At 36.7% G+C, this 14,822-nt stretch overlaps 2 protein-coding genes and 1 long non-coding RNA gene across 5 annotated transcripts; 1 reads left to right on the forward strand and 2 right to left on the reverse strand.

Annotated features, from left to right (window-relative positions):
• Positions 1–1,314, forward strand: LOC131170371 (uncharacterized). The gene is made up of 3 exons (XR_009141155.1): positions 1–237; positions 340–497; positions 947–1,314. It is a non-coding gene; the product is annotated as an uncharacterized LOC131170371 (long non-coding RNA).
• A 4,317-nt stretch (positions 1,315–5,631) lies between these two features.
• Positions 5,632–9,604, reverse strand: LOC110669276 (uncharacterized). 3 transcript variants are annotated; one of them, XM_021830839.2, is made up of 4 exons: positions 9,153–9,604; positions 8,994–9,068; positions 8,785–8,859; positions 5,632–5,930 (listed from the first exon to the last, which is right to left on the reverse strand). In XM_021830839.2, the coding sequence occupies exons 1-3, from the start codon at positions 9,315–9,317 to the stop codon at positions 8,806–8,808; spliced, it is 294 nt and encodes a 97-aa protein (XP_021686531.1). In that variant the 5' UTR covers positions 9,318–9,604; the 3' UTR covers positions 5,632–5,930; positions 8,785–8,805. The 3 variants fall into 3 exon arrangements, with proteins under 3 accessions (XP_021686531.1, XP_021686530.1, XP_021686532.1); XM_021830838.2 differs by lacking the exon at positions 5,632–5,930 and having other exon boundaries at positions 8,629–8,859; positions 9,153–9,598; XM_021830840.2 differs by lacking the exon at positions 5,632–5,930 and having other exon boundaries at positions 8,629–8,859; positions 8,994–9,065; positions 9,153–9,569.
• A 400-nt stretch (positions 9,605–10,004) lies between these two features.
• On the reverse strand, positions 10,005–13,408 carry LOC110669274 (3-hydroxy-3-methylglutaryl-coenzyme A reductase 1). Its single transcript, NM_001405338.1, is given in 4 exon segments — positions 10,005–11,081; positions 11,176–11,522; positions 11,903–12,084; positions 12,216–13,408. Coding segments are annotated over 4 exon segments (1,728 nt in total). The 5' UTR covers positions 13,172–13,408; the 3' UTR covers positions 10,005–10,838.
• Positions 13,409–14,822: the final 1,414 nt, after the last annotated feature.

Raw genomic sequence — 14,822 nt, forward strand, 5'->3', positions numbered from 1 at the left:
GGTCTTGTGTCCAAAACCATCTACTCGGCGAGAGCTTTCCATAGACACCAAGAACGCCGAAATCCATCGAGCGGATTGTCCGATTTTAGCTCGGGAAGATTTTAGCCCATTTCGACTTTTGGGCTAAATTTCTCGAAAACCGTGAATCCCACGAGGAAACCGAGGCCACCAGCACGCTCCATTCGTCGAGAGCTTCGCAACGACATAAATTTCGAATTTTTCCGACACCGTTTTTCGGTGGGTCCCACGGAACTTCGCAGTGTATTTTCGAGCATTAAATGAGCTTAGAAAATTCTGAAAATTTTATGTACTAACCCCCGTGTAATGGGCTTCGTGTAGGTATCCTCGATTCGCGGAAATTCGACAGTTGATCGGGTCTGCAAAATTCCGGCCAGACAGACCCGTTACCGGAAAAGTCTCCGAATTGGGCCGAGGTTTTGGCTAGCCCCCCATTGTCAGACGCCCCGAGCGCGTTCCCGAAGTCGGAATCGGCAAAGGTAAACCCGAACCTTGTTTTTACGTAATTTTCTAGTGCTTAAATAGGATTAAAAATCCATAAAATATTCGTGGTAGCTTAGAAAATTACGATTCTTTTTGCAATAGCTTAGTAATATTGCTAAGGACCGCGGGGCAAAGTTTTATAATTTTTAGAGCTTGTTTGGGCAGTTTTTGCAAAAATGATCAATAATAAGGACTAAATTGAAATTTTGCGTATTGTGATTGATGACTGATTTGATGGGCCCAGGAGGGGCTGTGTGATATGATTGAACTGTTGATATATGGATTGTGAGTATAGAAGTGTGTTTTGAATCCTTTTTGCAGGTTGGGTAGGTCCTAGGTATAGGGGAGACTCTGCCGGATTTTCGGCACGACTTAGGACGTAATTGGTCTTTTTCCTTGTTGTATTGAGTCAGATTGTATTAAATAAATGTAATATGATTGTCAGGTGAGCCGGGACAGCCTTCTTCCTCCGCCCAGCCGCCACAGTAAATTGTCGTCAAGTTTGTGAGTAAAATATTAATTTTAACTGTAATTTCGATATTATTATATGTTCAGCATGCCCATGCATCACTTATATGCATATATTTATGTAGTTAAACTCTAGGCACGAATTATGTTGCATTGGTAACTGTTAATGTGCCATGAGTGTTGTTGTGGTAATTTGGAGCAGTGTGCGTGCGTTGGCGTGCGTGTGATGTGGTGTGGACTATGGATAGGACGGGTAGACACGGCTTGAGTTCTTCGCTGGGACCCCGATTTGGTATTTAAGTGGAAGTCCGAGCTGAGTTCTTCGCTGGCACCAGATTGGATTTAAGAGAGTCAGATAGGGATCGGCTCCATATACTATGAATGATGTTACAGGTGTGTGAGTGCTCCAAATTACCTTTTGATGTTATGATGTGAAAATATTGTGTATGTTGCATTTCACTCCACAGTTGCATTAGTACTAGACGATTATAGAGATTATAGATAAGATTGATATAATACTCTCTGAGTCGAACGCACACTCATGTTCAAAAAATTTTACAGGCCACAGTAGGAAATTTTGTTCTGGGTTAAACTGCTTTTCTACCTCGCACGTTTTTTATGAATATTGTGTAATTTTAATTACTCCTAGAATTTCCGCATGTGTTAGCAGTATTTATTTGAATTTGGTCTGTAATATTTTTATCATGTTGGACCTGTAAACTTAAATATGTTATGCATGTTGATGGATTGGATGAGGGAGCTGAGCTCCCATTTATTTTATGTTGATGAGTATGTGGAGGGTGAGCTGAGCTCCCCAATTGAGTATTTATTGTGTTTACAGGTCGGGTGAGTCAAAAACTCCCCGTTGGAAAGTCCATTTTATGGCCGGACTCTGTCCGTTTGTTTTCTTGAAATTGGGCCCAAATGGGCCTTAGAGTTGGGTTAATGAATAGTTAAGGCTTACTACGGGCCTCGGGGGCTTTAGGCTGGCCCAGGTCCTAGTGCCGGTCCGGCCCATAGGTTGGGTCGTGACAAAAATAATATAAATTTAGGGGTAGGAGGGGTTGTTAGAGAAGTAGCACTTCTCAAATAGTTTATAGCCAATCCTAGTGAATAAATGTTAAAACTGATATTGCCATTTTCATTTTGTATAAATGAAGAATAATTTAGTTTATATGGCTGAGTTATGGCAAGATATAAAAATAATTGCATAAATGAGAATCACCTGGAGTAGGAAATGACTTGAATTGAATCATTTAATTAAGTAAAGTCATTAAAATTAAAATTATTATAAAAATTTAGTGATTAAATTAATAAAATTAAACAATCGAGAAACTTATAAAAGTTTGAAATTTTTTTTAATTATTATTTAACTTAATAAAAATAATAATAATATAATGCGGATGGGATGTTTGCTTTATGTATGCTTTTTGGCCCATCTTGAATGATGTTGTTGTTAATGAATACAATCTTAAACTAAAACATAAGATGATGCTTTCACGATCAATCTAATACACAACCTTAATTTTACTAAGCTACAAATATGCCTCTATATAAATACCAATAAAATTCAGTGCAAAAAAGTTGTGAAGCCAAACATATTATAATATTATGTTATGGGTCAATTATTGATAAAGAGTTAAAGACCACAGGATATTATTACTAAAATTTTTAAATATTTTAATTATAAAATATTAATTTTAATTATAAAATATCTTCGAAAAATATAAATTTTTTTTAAAAAATAATATCTTTTTAGTCTTAACATGAAGTGGCCCACCCACGATTCAATATGTCCAAGACTTTAGTTGGGAACCAGTGGGTAAAATAATTAAGGGGAGCACATTAAGCTTGACAAAAATGGTTAGAGCACCCACAAAATGGCCTAATTATGTATTAAAAAGAATAAGCAAGTTGCAGCTAACTTTTAATTAAATATATTAATTGCACTATAAGTGCAGTGCAGGGCATCAGCTTAAAATGGCCATGTGGTCTATAGTGGGCCCACTCATCATCCTATCAGGTATCACTTTCCATCTAATCGGCACCGGCTCGACAGGACAAGATACCTTGGTCTCCGATTATCTTCCAATTTGGTTGATCCTCACCCACTAATCCAGTCATTAGTTGAAATTAAAGCTAATTTCATTCCAGGACGGATGCAATTTTCTGACGCTGTCTCTTTTGAAGCAGCTATTCAAGTTTATCTTGCAAACCCTGGATTTTGAGTGATCTTATTTTGCATTATTAAGCGCAATATTGGACAAAATTACCAAGTTGGACCAGCCTAGGAGGTGGAATCAAACAAACTACTAAGGCAAATTTATCAAATATAATAAGAAACATCCCCAAAAACAAGGATGGCCATCAGTTTGATTAGACCGTAGAATCCTCCTGTCCCAATTTAGATTTCAATTGATTCAGTTTGATCAGACCATAGAATCCTCGGGTCTCAATTCAGATTTTAATTCTGGTTAGATTTTAATTTCGTTGTAATTTAGAAACCTGTATTGGAAAAATAAATCAGATTTTAAATGGACAAATACACAGACAGACTTGGATGAGAAAGTTAAGAAAAGAAATGAAATTGTCAAAACTTTTACGCTCTAATAAAAAGAGTTAAGCGAGTCACAACTCAAGAGTCTAGCTTAAAAAATTTGGCTCCTTCATGGTAGAAATGACATGGAAATGCTGACGTCGAAAGGGTTCACGTGATTCGCCATGTAGACATGCTGCACGTGATTCAACTACACCTGGACAATTGGGTGGCTGGCACCGTATAAACCAATAATTGGGCAACTATCGGTCCATTGACACGTGATTATGTCTTGTCGATGGGCAAAGTCATTTGGAGCCCACTGCCTCTTGCGTATAAATCCTCCCTTTTTTTTTTTTTTTGTTTATTTCCAGTAGTCCACCTTAGGCATGGCCATGGTGCAGTTATAACCTGAAGCTGGACATGTCTGATTTAAGATTAAAATTAGATCAATATTGATCTAAATTGATTTAACAAAATATTGTGGTGGTCAACATAACCTATATATATATAATTTGAAAGACCCAAGTTAAATTCCCTCCTCTTATATATGTAATATATTTTTTTAATTTAACAAAAATCAACTTTGAAGCAATCAAAACCAATTGGTCTGATTCAAAATCAAAATTAATTTATTTCTTTTAAAAAAACTGAAAAAAAATGAAAATTCAACCACTAAATTTGAGACAATCAGAAATCAGAATCGAAATGGGAAGAACCTACAGTCCGGTGTCAATCCCCCTAAATCAATGAGTTGCCCAGACTAAACTAGCCCACTTGCCAGTTACCACCGATTAGTACAAGAAAACAATATGAGCCGACATGAGGTCAAACCTTGGGCCTTGGAGAGCCAAGCCTATCTAAAAATGAATTTATCACAGATGGTAAGCAAAACTAGTCTTGGACAGCCAAGCCCATCTAAAAAGAAATTTATCACAGATGATAAGTAAAACTAGTCTAAGTGCTTACTAGTTAAAATAAGAATGAGAAAGCGACGAGTCGAGGGTGAGAATAGCTCTTCTATTTCTACTTCACAGGAGTTCAAAGTCAAGACAGAGTAGATTTCCAAAATATATTTATCAAAAAACAAATAATAAGTTAGAAATATAAGTCTTAAATATAATTATAATCTTTAAATATATAAATACATAGAAATAAATTTTTTTAATAAAAAATAAGTATTATAATGCCGAACCGTTCGAATCGGGTTGGGAAGACTCGTCATCCCTAGGTTGAAAGGCAGTTGCCAAGCCAACGAGTTCAGGTGCTAAATTCAAGCTACTTAGATTCACATTCTCTGGGATCAAGCATAAGCAATCCAATATGTCTTCCCTTGGTAACATCCTAATATACGTCTATCTCCCTAACTGATTCTATATTAGGCAGGCACCAATTATCGTCCTAAACATCCTAAATCAGAATGCTATGAAGAACGAATCCGACAATGTGGTTGATGCTTCATTTGGTTCTCATTTCAAAGCTAATGTTAGCATCTTAAAAGTTTTAACCCAAACAATCTCTCAGTATAATTAGGTAACTCTATTAGTCAAGTAGATTGGCAGGAGAAAAGGTGCCACAGATGTTCATTGTTTAGATCCTATCAACCACGGATATTCTCTATCATTGTTATTCTAGAGGGAGCCTTAGGTGATCTTTGCGAAATACTCTCCCAGCGACCTACTAGGAGACATTTGTATTCTACAATTTTACAATTCCTCCCTTTTTCTTTTCTACAACTCCAAACTGTCCAAATGAAAGAAAAAACAAAAGATAATCTTAACTCCTGAATGCCATAAGGTGATTGGCTAGTGACATACAATTGCTTCTCATGAAACGCAAGACTTGTATGATATACATCCATGTAGAATTTTCCATAAATAAGGAAAAACAAATGATGTTATCCACGCCAAAACTAGATGGGAGTTCAATTGGTTAGCTGCTATTTTCCATATAAAATGCAAAAGACTCTAATCTAGAATTTGAAGTTGTATGGGTCCTTAAAAATACAGAACTTGATTTCTGTCACTAGAATCATTACGAATATCAGTGGAAAGACAACGAAAGTAAACCCACAAAAACAAAAAAAAAGTAGAGCATATACAAGCATATATGCACTTCACACAAGGTAGCATCTAAATGAGAAAATCCACATCTCTTTAGAGTTTAGATGTTTGCATTATTGCACATGTCACATGGTGGTGGCAATGGCATACAATCTAACAAGATGCTTGCGTACAGTTATGTGGCTGCATTTAATCTCAATGACAATTTGAATACACAGACATTGGGTCATCCACAAACCAGAGATCGGTGATCCCTTAAAAAGGATGCAAAGGTCCCCTCCCCCTACCCAGACTCTTAAATAGAGATGAAGCACATACTTATGTTTATCAATTGTGCAAGTGCAAAGGACACCAAGAAGATCCTGCAAACAAATGAAACAATACCAACCCCAAGAAACAACCAAAAATATAATAACTAAGTCATGCCAATACTTGAATGTGAGCTTTAAGTTGTGAATCCAGGATTGGGTGTAACCAGGAATTATACGCATGAACAAAACCATCTGACAAACAGTGTTATTAAAGGCGTGAGAGGTGCCCAGGCGAGGCGAGGCGCCCCTCTTGGCACCAGTAGAGTCGATGCCTCAGGTTGGCGAAGCGAGGCACAAGGCAGGCGAGAGGCGTCGCCTTTTTAAAGCGCAGCAGAACCCTTTTTTTTTTTCTTTTTTAAGACAAAAACATAAAACCCTAAAGACTTACCTGTTGCCGACAAAAAAAAAAAAAAAAAGAGCTGCATCAACTCTAGGAGCTACATTGAGTCTTTCCAGCCCAGGTATCTCTCTCTCTCTCTCTCTCTCTCTCTCTCTCTCTCTCTCATCTTCTTCTTCCTCCTCTGTTTCTGTTATTTTCTTCCTCCTCTGTTATCTACTTCCTCCTCTCCCACTCTTTTCTTCGGAATGCAGTAGCCCTGCAACAGTTTTTTTTTTTTTTTTCTTTCCTTTTCCTTCTTCTTCTCCTCCTCCCTGGTTGGCTTCTTTCTCCTCTATTTGCCCTGTTATGCTGTCGATACTCAGTTACAGACTTACACCAGTTTTGCATTTTTTTTCCCTTTCATTCTCCTGGTTTGGTACTTTGATTGGGTTTTATTAATTAGTTAATTATTTGCTATTAATTTAATTGTTTTACCTTTTATTTTTATTAATTAATTATTTAAATTTTATGGATATTATTGAATTAATTATTTTACTTGTTAATTAGTTGATTATTTAACATGGGTATTGTTAAATTAATTATTTTACTTATTGATTGGTTGATTATTTAATATGGGTATTGTTAATTTAATGGTAATTAATTTATTTTTTACTTATTATTATTGTTAGTTTGATTAGTTTTGCTTTTTATCTTGTTAATTAGACATTAGTTGTTTATTTTACATAGTAATTATTATTTTATTGTTAATTTGATAATTTTACTTTTTGTTCTTATTAATTAATTAATATGAGTATTGTTAATTTATTTGTAATTAGTTTACTTTTTAATTATTATTCTTGTTAATTTAATTAGTTTTGCTTTTTATCTTGTTAATTAGTTATTTATTTTATATAGGAATTATTAATTTATTGTTATTTATCAACTATTTAAAAGTATGAATTTTTATGTTATAAGCACAGGCAATTAAGGCGCACACACACACACACACAGACACAGATATATATATAGGCAACACACAGACACAGATATATATATATAGGCAATTAAGGCACACACACACACACACACGCACACACACACGCACACACACAGATATATATATATATAGGCAATTAAGGTTATGGCCCCTTGCTTCAAAAAGGCTCTCGCCTTGCCTCTCGCCTAAGGCCATAGGACACTCTATCGCCTTAATGTCGCCTTTTGCCTTGATAACACACACACACACACACACAGACACAGACACACAAGGTTATGGCTCCTTGCTTCAAAAAGGCTCTCACACACACACACACACACACTCTTAAGGTTATGGCCCCTTGCTTCAAAAAGGCTCTCGCCTTGCCTCTCGCCTAAGGCCATAGGACACTCTATCGCCTTAATGTCGCCTTTTGCCTTGATAACACTGCTGACAACACACACACACACACACACTTAAGGTTATGGCCCCTTGCTTCAAAAAGGCTCTCTCACACACACACACACACACACACACTTAAGGTTATGGCCCCTTGCTTCAAAAAGGCTCTCGCCTTGCCTCTCGCCTAAGGCCATAGGACACTCTATCGCCTTAATGTCGCCTTTTGCCTTGATAACACTGCTGACAACACACACACACACACACACACACACACACTTAAGGTTATGGCCCCTTGCTTCAAAAAGGCTCACACACACACACACACACACACACACACACACACTTACACACTTAAGGTTATGGCCCCTTGCTTCAAAAAGGCTCTCGCCTTGACTCTCGCCTAAGGGCATAGGACACTCTATCGCCTTAATGTCGCCTTTTGCCTTGATAACACTGCTGACAACACACACACACACACACACACATATATATATAGGCAATTAAGGTTATCACGCACACACACACACACACACACACACACACACGCACACACGCACACACGCACACACGCACACATATATATATAGGCAATTAAGGTTATGGCCCCTTACTTCAAAAAGGCTCTCGCCTTGCCTCTCGCCTAAGGCCATAGGACACTCTATCGCCTTAATGTCGCCTTTTGCCTTGATAACACTGCTGACAACATGTAGTCATAACGAATCAAAGTCATCACAAATAACTTAAAGAAACATGGATTCTGGTTTTTCACTTTCGCTCAACTCGCCAACATACCAATGCAAGCTAAAATAGGCTCAACAGTTTCTTTCTAGTATATCATTAATTTCTTTGTATTCCCAAAGCTTGTACAGGAGACATATCTTTTGTTCATGAGAAATCTTTCATACAAGGGATGCCTTTGAGTTGAGTTTCTTCACGTTTTTATTCTCAAGAGAAACAGGACTTCATAATTTTGCCATATGAATCAAGCAAAACATCTACAACATGCACTATTTGACACAGAATGAAGCTCTCATTCTGTATCTAAGCAAATGTAATCAAGAATTATGTTATCTAACTGCCCAAAATAGGACCAACAAAGAGTAGGTGTATTCAAAATAAGAACTTAACATTTCTTATTGTGACTTACAAAATATATTGGACTACCATTACATGATAATATTGATACGAGAAACAACATATTAACTTACAAGTACTGTATGTCAAGCAAACTATTCCACCGGTTTGCTTGTTTTATTCTTGTTTCCGTATATCAATCCAGTTTCCTGCAAAAAGATCGCCCAATTCCAATTCCAAATTATAATCGACTCGCAACAACAATAAATAAGAAAATAATAATAAAGAACCGAGCATTCAAGCTGAGCAATTTTAAACAGAAAGTAAGGACATTAAGCATCACCTGCGGATCCGGTATGGGTTTTCGTTTCTCAACATATCTATAAGGATCTGCAGCTGCAAGTGCTGCCCTTTGCTGCTAAGAAAGTAGACAAATAAGAGTTAGCCTGTGCTTGAAAAGCTGAAATTACTGAAATTAATTAAAAAAAAAAAATCGACTTACCTCTTGTTCTTTCTTGAGGTCCTGGGAGGGCTTGATCCAGAGAAAGTAGGCTAGGGTTCCTGCAACAAGCCACGAAGCGAGGTTGCTTCCTCCTCTAAGGCCTCCCATTGAATTCCCTATAAACGTCCTCACATTTCCCAGTGTTCTTCTCCAATCACTCGACATTGCTGCAAATTTTTCCCCACTTAGTGATCCTAGAGCTTTGTTCAATAATTTCTGGATTAGGTTTTATCTACTTCCACCACAAGGCTTGACCAAAATCAAAAGTTGCGATTAACGATATACTAGTGCCAATTTCCGAGGCCGAGTCCTGCGTCACTGAGCGATTTACACTGGAGCAATAACCCACCGCCTGCGCCTAGAAACGGCGATGGCGTCTAAAGTCTAACCTCTCCCTCCTATTGCAAATGGGCCTAATTTATTGGGCTAAACATTAATTCTAAACCCTAATCGAGAAACGTTTAGAACTTAGACAACAAAAATTCAATAATTTAATAATCGTTACTAAAACAGAAAAATATATATATATATATATATATATATATATATATATATATATAATGGTATTAAATTTTATTTTAAGTAGAAATTATTTATATTATATTATATTTTTTGTTGGTTAATTTATGAAATTATTATTTAAAATAAATTACTAATTTAGTATTGTTGCGAAAATAAAATTACTTGCATAATTAAAATGTCTAAAACCTGTAAGGGTCCTATAGTGTTAATATTATATTATCTGTTATATTTTTAAATTAATTAATTGATATTTTTTAAATTATTATAAATTAACATTTACTGTAAATTATAGATTATATTGAGATTTAATGATAAATTGTCCTGTTAAAAAAAATGATAAATTGTTTATTTACATTATAATGAAACTATAATTCTTGCCAGACTTGTAGAAATTGAGATCTAAAAAATGTGCACCCTGACTTCCAACTATTAAATTATGCAACCACTGATCTTTCTTCCTTTGTTTCTACCACACTACAAATTGATATTTGGATGCATACCACTGCCACATCAGTCCTCAAGAGTTAAATTCTACACATTGCATTTCAAGCTTCCTAAAAGTTCAAAATACCAGAACTTTTGAGTATATGCTGAAATCAATTTGATACATGCTATAGAAAATAGAATGTCACCCGATTAATGATCTGTGATCTCATTCTTGTGTACAATGCGAAAATACCAAAAGCATAAAGCCACTTGGACCACCTGTGAAAGGCTCTAGTCCCCAACTGCAAACACAATTATGTAACATGGCAAGCGGCAACAACAAAGAATGAAAGAGATTGAAAATTAACAATTAGGAAGTACACAGCATACTCTAAATAATTGGGTGGGGATACGTTTTGCTCATAGGTGGATAGGAGATGCTATCACATGACTAGAAGGGTAGAGAGAGAAGTAGAGGGAGAGGGGAGAAGTTAGGAAGAAGGAGAGGCAAAGCATAATTAGCAATGCTTCATTCCTATCTCCATAATTCATATAACAGCAAATTTTACAGCTATGACAGCTAAACAATCCCACATGGGAACCAAACAGCCTTGACTTTTCCCCCTCACTCTCTCTCTCTCTCTATCCCTCCCTTCCTCTCTCTCTCTCTCTCTCTCCCAAACAATCTCCGCCACATTTTATTTTAGATCATTTTACATTGCTGGGACCAGATTCCCACTAAGATGCAGCTTTAGACATATCTTTGCTGGATCTGTTGTACTTCATATGACTCTTGACAAGCTGCCCAGCTGCAATGGCAGACATCAAGGAGAGCTCACCAGCCAAAACTGAACCAGCTACGATGGCAGCAAGGAGCCTTGAGTTTGATCCTGGCGACTCTTTGTTTGCACCCTTCACCCCAAGCAAATTGAGACAAGCAGACTGAGATGCAAGTTGAGTTCCACCTCCGACTGTACCCACCTGACAGAAAAACAAATTAAATTAGGCTCAAATTATTGAATAGTGCCACAATAAACAGAAACCATGATTAAATGAAATGTCCAAGTCCGATAACCTCAATGGAGGGCATGGTCACAGAGATATGGAGATCCTTTCCATCATTGACAGCTTCCATCATGGTAATGCAATGAGAACTCTCAACATTCTGTGCTGGATCCTGGCCAGTGGCAATAAAGATTGCAGATACGATGTTGCCTGCATGGGCATTAAATCCACCCAAAGCACCAGCAACAGCAGAACCAGCAAGATTCTTGAGCATGTTAAGCTCCACTAGGGAGGCCACATTGGTTTTCAACACCTTCTTCACCGCCTCTTCCTTGATAATTGCCTCACAAACAACTGATTTGCCACGTCCTTCAATCCAATTTACAGCAGCAGGCTTCTTATCCGAACAAAAATTTCCTAGCCAATTGAGAAACATATAAATGATAAATCCCATGAACGAAGAAACAGTATTGCAAGTTTTAACGAAGACAACACCAATCCTCAAATAATTCCATCCAAACAAAGAAATTAAAATATACAATGGAAAAAGGACTTGCATCCAACAAATTGAAAGAGAAACCAAAGAACAATCTAGGAGTAAGAAATTATGCGGATAACTACCACTTTTCCTAAACTTGCCAAAAAAAGTGATGTACAAATGTGATTGTTGTATAATGTGTATCATTCAAAATTGCAATATTCAACCGAAAATTCGCAAGAACCTTTTAGCTAATTGCAGGACAAAGGCAACTTCCCCAAACAGTGATATAAACTTCAAAGATTAAAAAGGAATTTACCTGAGATGCCAATGACATCCATATCAGAAAAATCACTTTGAAGAAACTCAAGAACGTTTTGAACCCCTTTAGAAACCATGTTCATCCCCATTGCATCGCCAGTGCTGCAGCTGAATCTTATATAAAGATTCTTACCAGCAATTGAGCATTTAATGCCTTGGAGCCTCGCAAATCTACTGGACCTGCAATCATTAAGAACAGACAAAAAATAAATTCTGGTGAGATGTCCAAAAATCTATCAACATCAAAAAAAAAGAAGTAAACATTAATAGATGGAACAAGTGTTTTAACGAAATCCAACAAATTAGCATACTTGTTAAAAACTACGGCCAAGGTATCAAAATTGTCAGGATCCTCCAAGAAGAACTTCAACGCCGCGGCTCTAGTCGCCGACGCGAATCTAACAACAGGCGCTCTTGTCATGCCATCCTTCAACAAGACGCTGGTGGCCCCACCTGACAAGTAAATCGCCTTACACCCTCTATTAGTGCTCGCCACCAAACAACCCTCCGTGGTCGCCATTGGAACAGAGTACTCCCGCCCGTTCAGCAACAACGGCCCCGCAATCCCCACCGGAATCTGCACGTATCCCACTGGCATTTCACAGCATTGTCCTAAAATCGACTCGTAATCGAACCCTTCTACTGGCAAGCCTTCCAGCGACCTCCCTGTCATCCTCTGCAAAGCCTCGCGTCGAATCGCAGCCGCTCGTTTGCAGTCCCCGAGCTTCGACTCCAGAGAATAGGAGGGTATCTTCCCATCCACGACGGAGTTGACGATCATTTCGTCTTCCTGCGAGACTAAGGGTGCAATTAAGGGTTCCGATGTAGGCAATTTGGTAGGTGCGGCAATAATGGTAGTCTTAGTAGATATATTAGCGGGAGGGCAAGTAACAAGACGGTGATCTTCATCGATGAGGTAGTTGGGATCCGTATCTTCGAGGTCCCACACGTCATGGGAGGCGCGTGCAATGAATGACTGCACAAAATCGATACCGAAGAATCCAAGGAGGTAAATGAAAGAGGCAATGAGGGAGAAAAGAGCAACAATTTCAGAGAGAGTAACGATATGAAGGGGAGTGGAGTTGCGGATCTTGTCGCGCCAACGGTGAAGGAGGTAATACGCCACCGAGAAGAACAGCGTGAAGAAAACCGCGTTGGTCAGGTAGAGGGGAAGCGGAAGCGCGTCCGACGCTTTCGGAATGGTCGGAGAACGGTCGTCAACGGGTGTAGCATGCTTTCGGTGGTGGAGCCGGCCGGTGGTGTCCATGTAAAAATACGCCGGCGCAGGAGAGAGAAAGGGGGAGGAGGAAGAGGGAATGATGAGCTTAGTTTCAGGAGATTTGGATCTGGGACATTTTTATAAGAATGCGAGAACGCGAGCCTCCTCCCCACACATGTGGCGTGCGTGACGGGTCCTTGGCATTTTCCTCACTTTGCTTCGCACGAGCAGCGTTCTAAACCATCCTTGGATCCAATAGCTACTCGATTATTATTATTTTTTTTTACTGCATTTTTTTAATTTAAAATTTCAATTTCATATATATATATATATATATATATATATATATATATATAAAATATTTTGAGTTTAATATTTAAAATTATTTTTAAAACTAATATATTTTTTATATATTAATTTTATGTTTCATCCTCATAAATTTAATATCTAATTTTGTCATTAGTGTTAATTATAAATTAAATTAATATAAAAAAAGAAGCTGAATTGATGATAGAAAAATAGCATGTTCAATTAAAATTGATTAATGGCCTAAATAAATGTTTTGGCAGCTGTAATGATATATCAGTAGAATTCCAATTGTTTTGAACATGGTTGATTGTGGTTTAGTTGGCAAATAATTGAAAATAGAGGACCATCAGGTGTTATTATTATTATGTCTAATCTCGTATTAAAACACTAAACCATTGCGTGATTTTGCTATTTAGTCTAAATCTTTTAATTTTTAATAAAATAAGTTAATTTTTGTAAAATTATAGAAATTTTACCTAATTTTAAAATACAAAACCCCAAATAAATTAATTAAGCACCAGAAGTACGCCAAACGTGAAATCCTGGCACTACTCCTCCATGATAAATTAGGTTGGCCGCAACAACGATGACGAGGAAGAACACGGGCAATACTATAGGCAAATTCTTTCTCACGTGATCTGCTACTGCTAGCCCTTTTTAACAAAAACACCAACACTATGTTTGAGAATATTTTAAGAAAAAAAAAAGTAAAATAAAAGAGAGAAAATAAAGAATAAAAATAAAAATTATTTTTTTTTATTTAAATTGAGGGAGAAAAATATTAGAGGAAAAGTTATTTTATAAATAATAAAATTATAATTTTATCTCTAAATTTAAAAAAAAATTATTAAATACAAAATTATATTTATACTTTTAAATATTTTTCTCTCACTTTTCTCTATTTTAAATTAAAAAGATAAAATACTTTTATTTTCTCTATAATATTTTTCCGCTTCTTTATTTTTTACTCAATTTAAACAAAACAATAAAAAATTTTCTTTTCCCTCTTTACTTTTCTCCCTTCCCAAATACAGTGTAACAATTCCATTCTTTTCATCCCTCACATCCCTCAGCCTGTAACTCAAAATTTACTTGTGTATAACCTCCCAAGAATTAGAAACAGGAAACATGGCTGTGCCAATAACTCTATTCACTGACCCAACCTGGCACTGTACTTGTAGGGTAATAAAACGAGCATTCATTGGCATGTCCCTTTTTTTGATTCCTGGAAGGATTGCTTCCCCTTTCGTAATCATCCTTGGTAGATTTAGAACCGAGAGAATCAAATTTTATCACAATAAATGAGCCCTTTTTTAGGGATTTTCCATATATCAAGGTGAATAAATTTTCAACTGATAGAAAATTATATACATACAATTTTATAATAGGT

The sequence above is a fragment of the Hevea brasiliensis genome, chromosome 2 (assembly GCF_030052815.1).
Source record: "Hevea brasiliensis isolate MT/VB/25A 57/8 chromosome 2, ASM3005281v1, whole genome shotgun sequence".
Taxonomy (NCBI): Eukaryota; Viridiplantae; Streptophyta; class Magnoliopsida; order Malpighiales; family Euphorbiaceae; genus Hevea; species Hevea brasiliensis.

Excerpts from the sequence above, each read along its gene's own strand:
- LOC110669276 (XM_021830839.2), bottom strand. The coding sequence starts at position 9,317 with ATGTCGAGTGATTGGAGAAGAACACTGGGAAATGTGAGGACGTTTATA. Across the intron at positions 9,069-9,152 it reads ACCTCAAGAAAGAACAAGAG|CAGCAAAGGGCAGCACTTGC; the intron begins GTAAGTCGATTT and ends CTACTTTCTTAG. Across the intron at positions 8,860-8,993 it reads AACCCATACCGGATCCGCAG|GAAACTGGATTGATATACGG; the intron begins GTGATGCTTAAT and ends ATCTTTTTGCAG.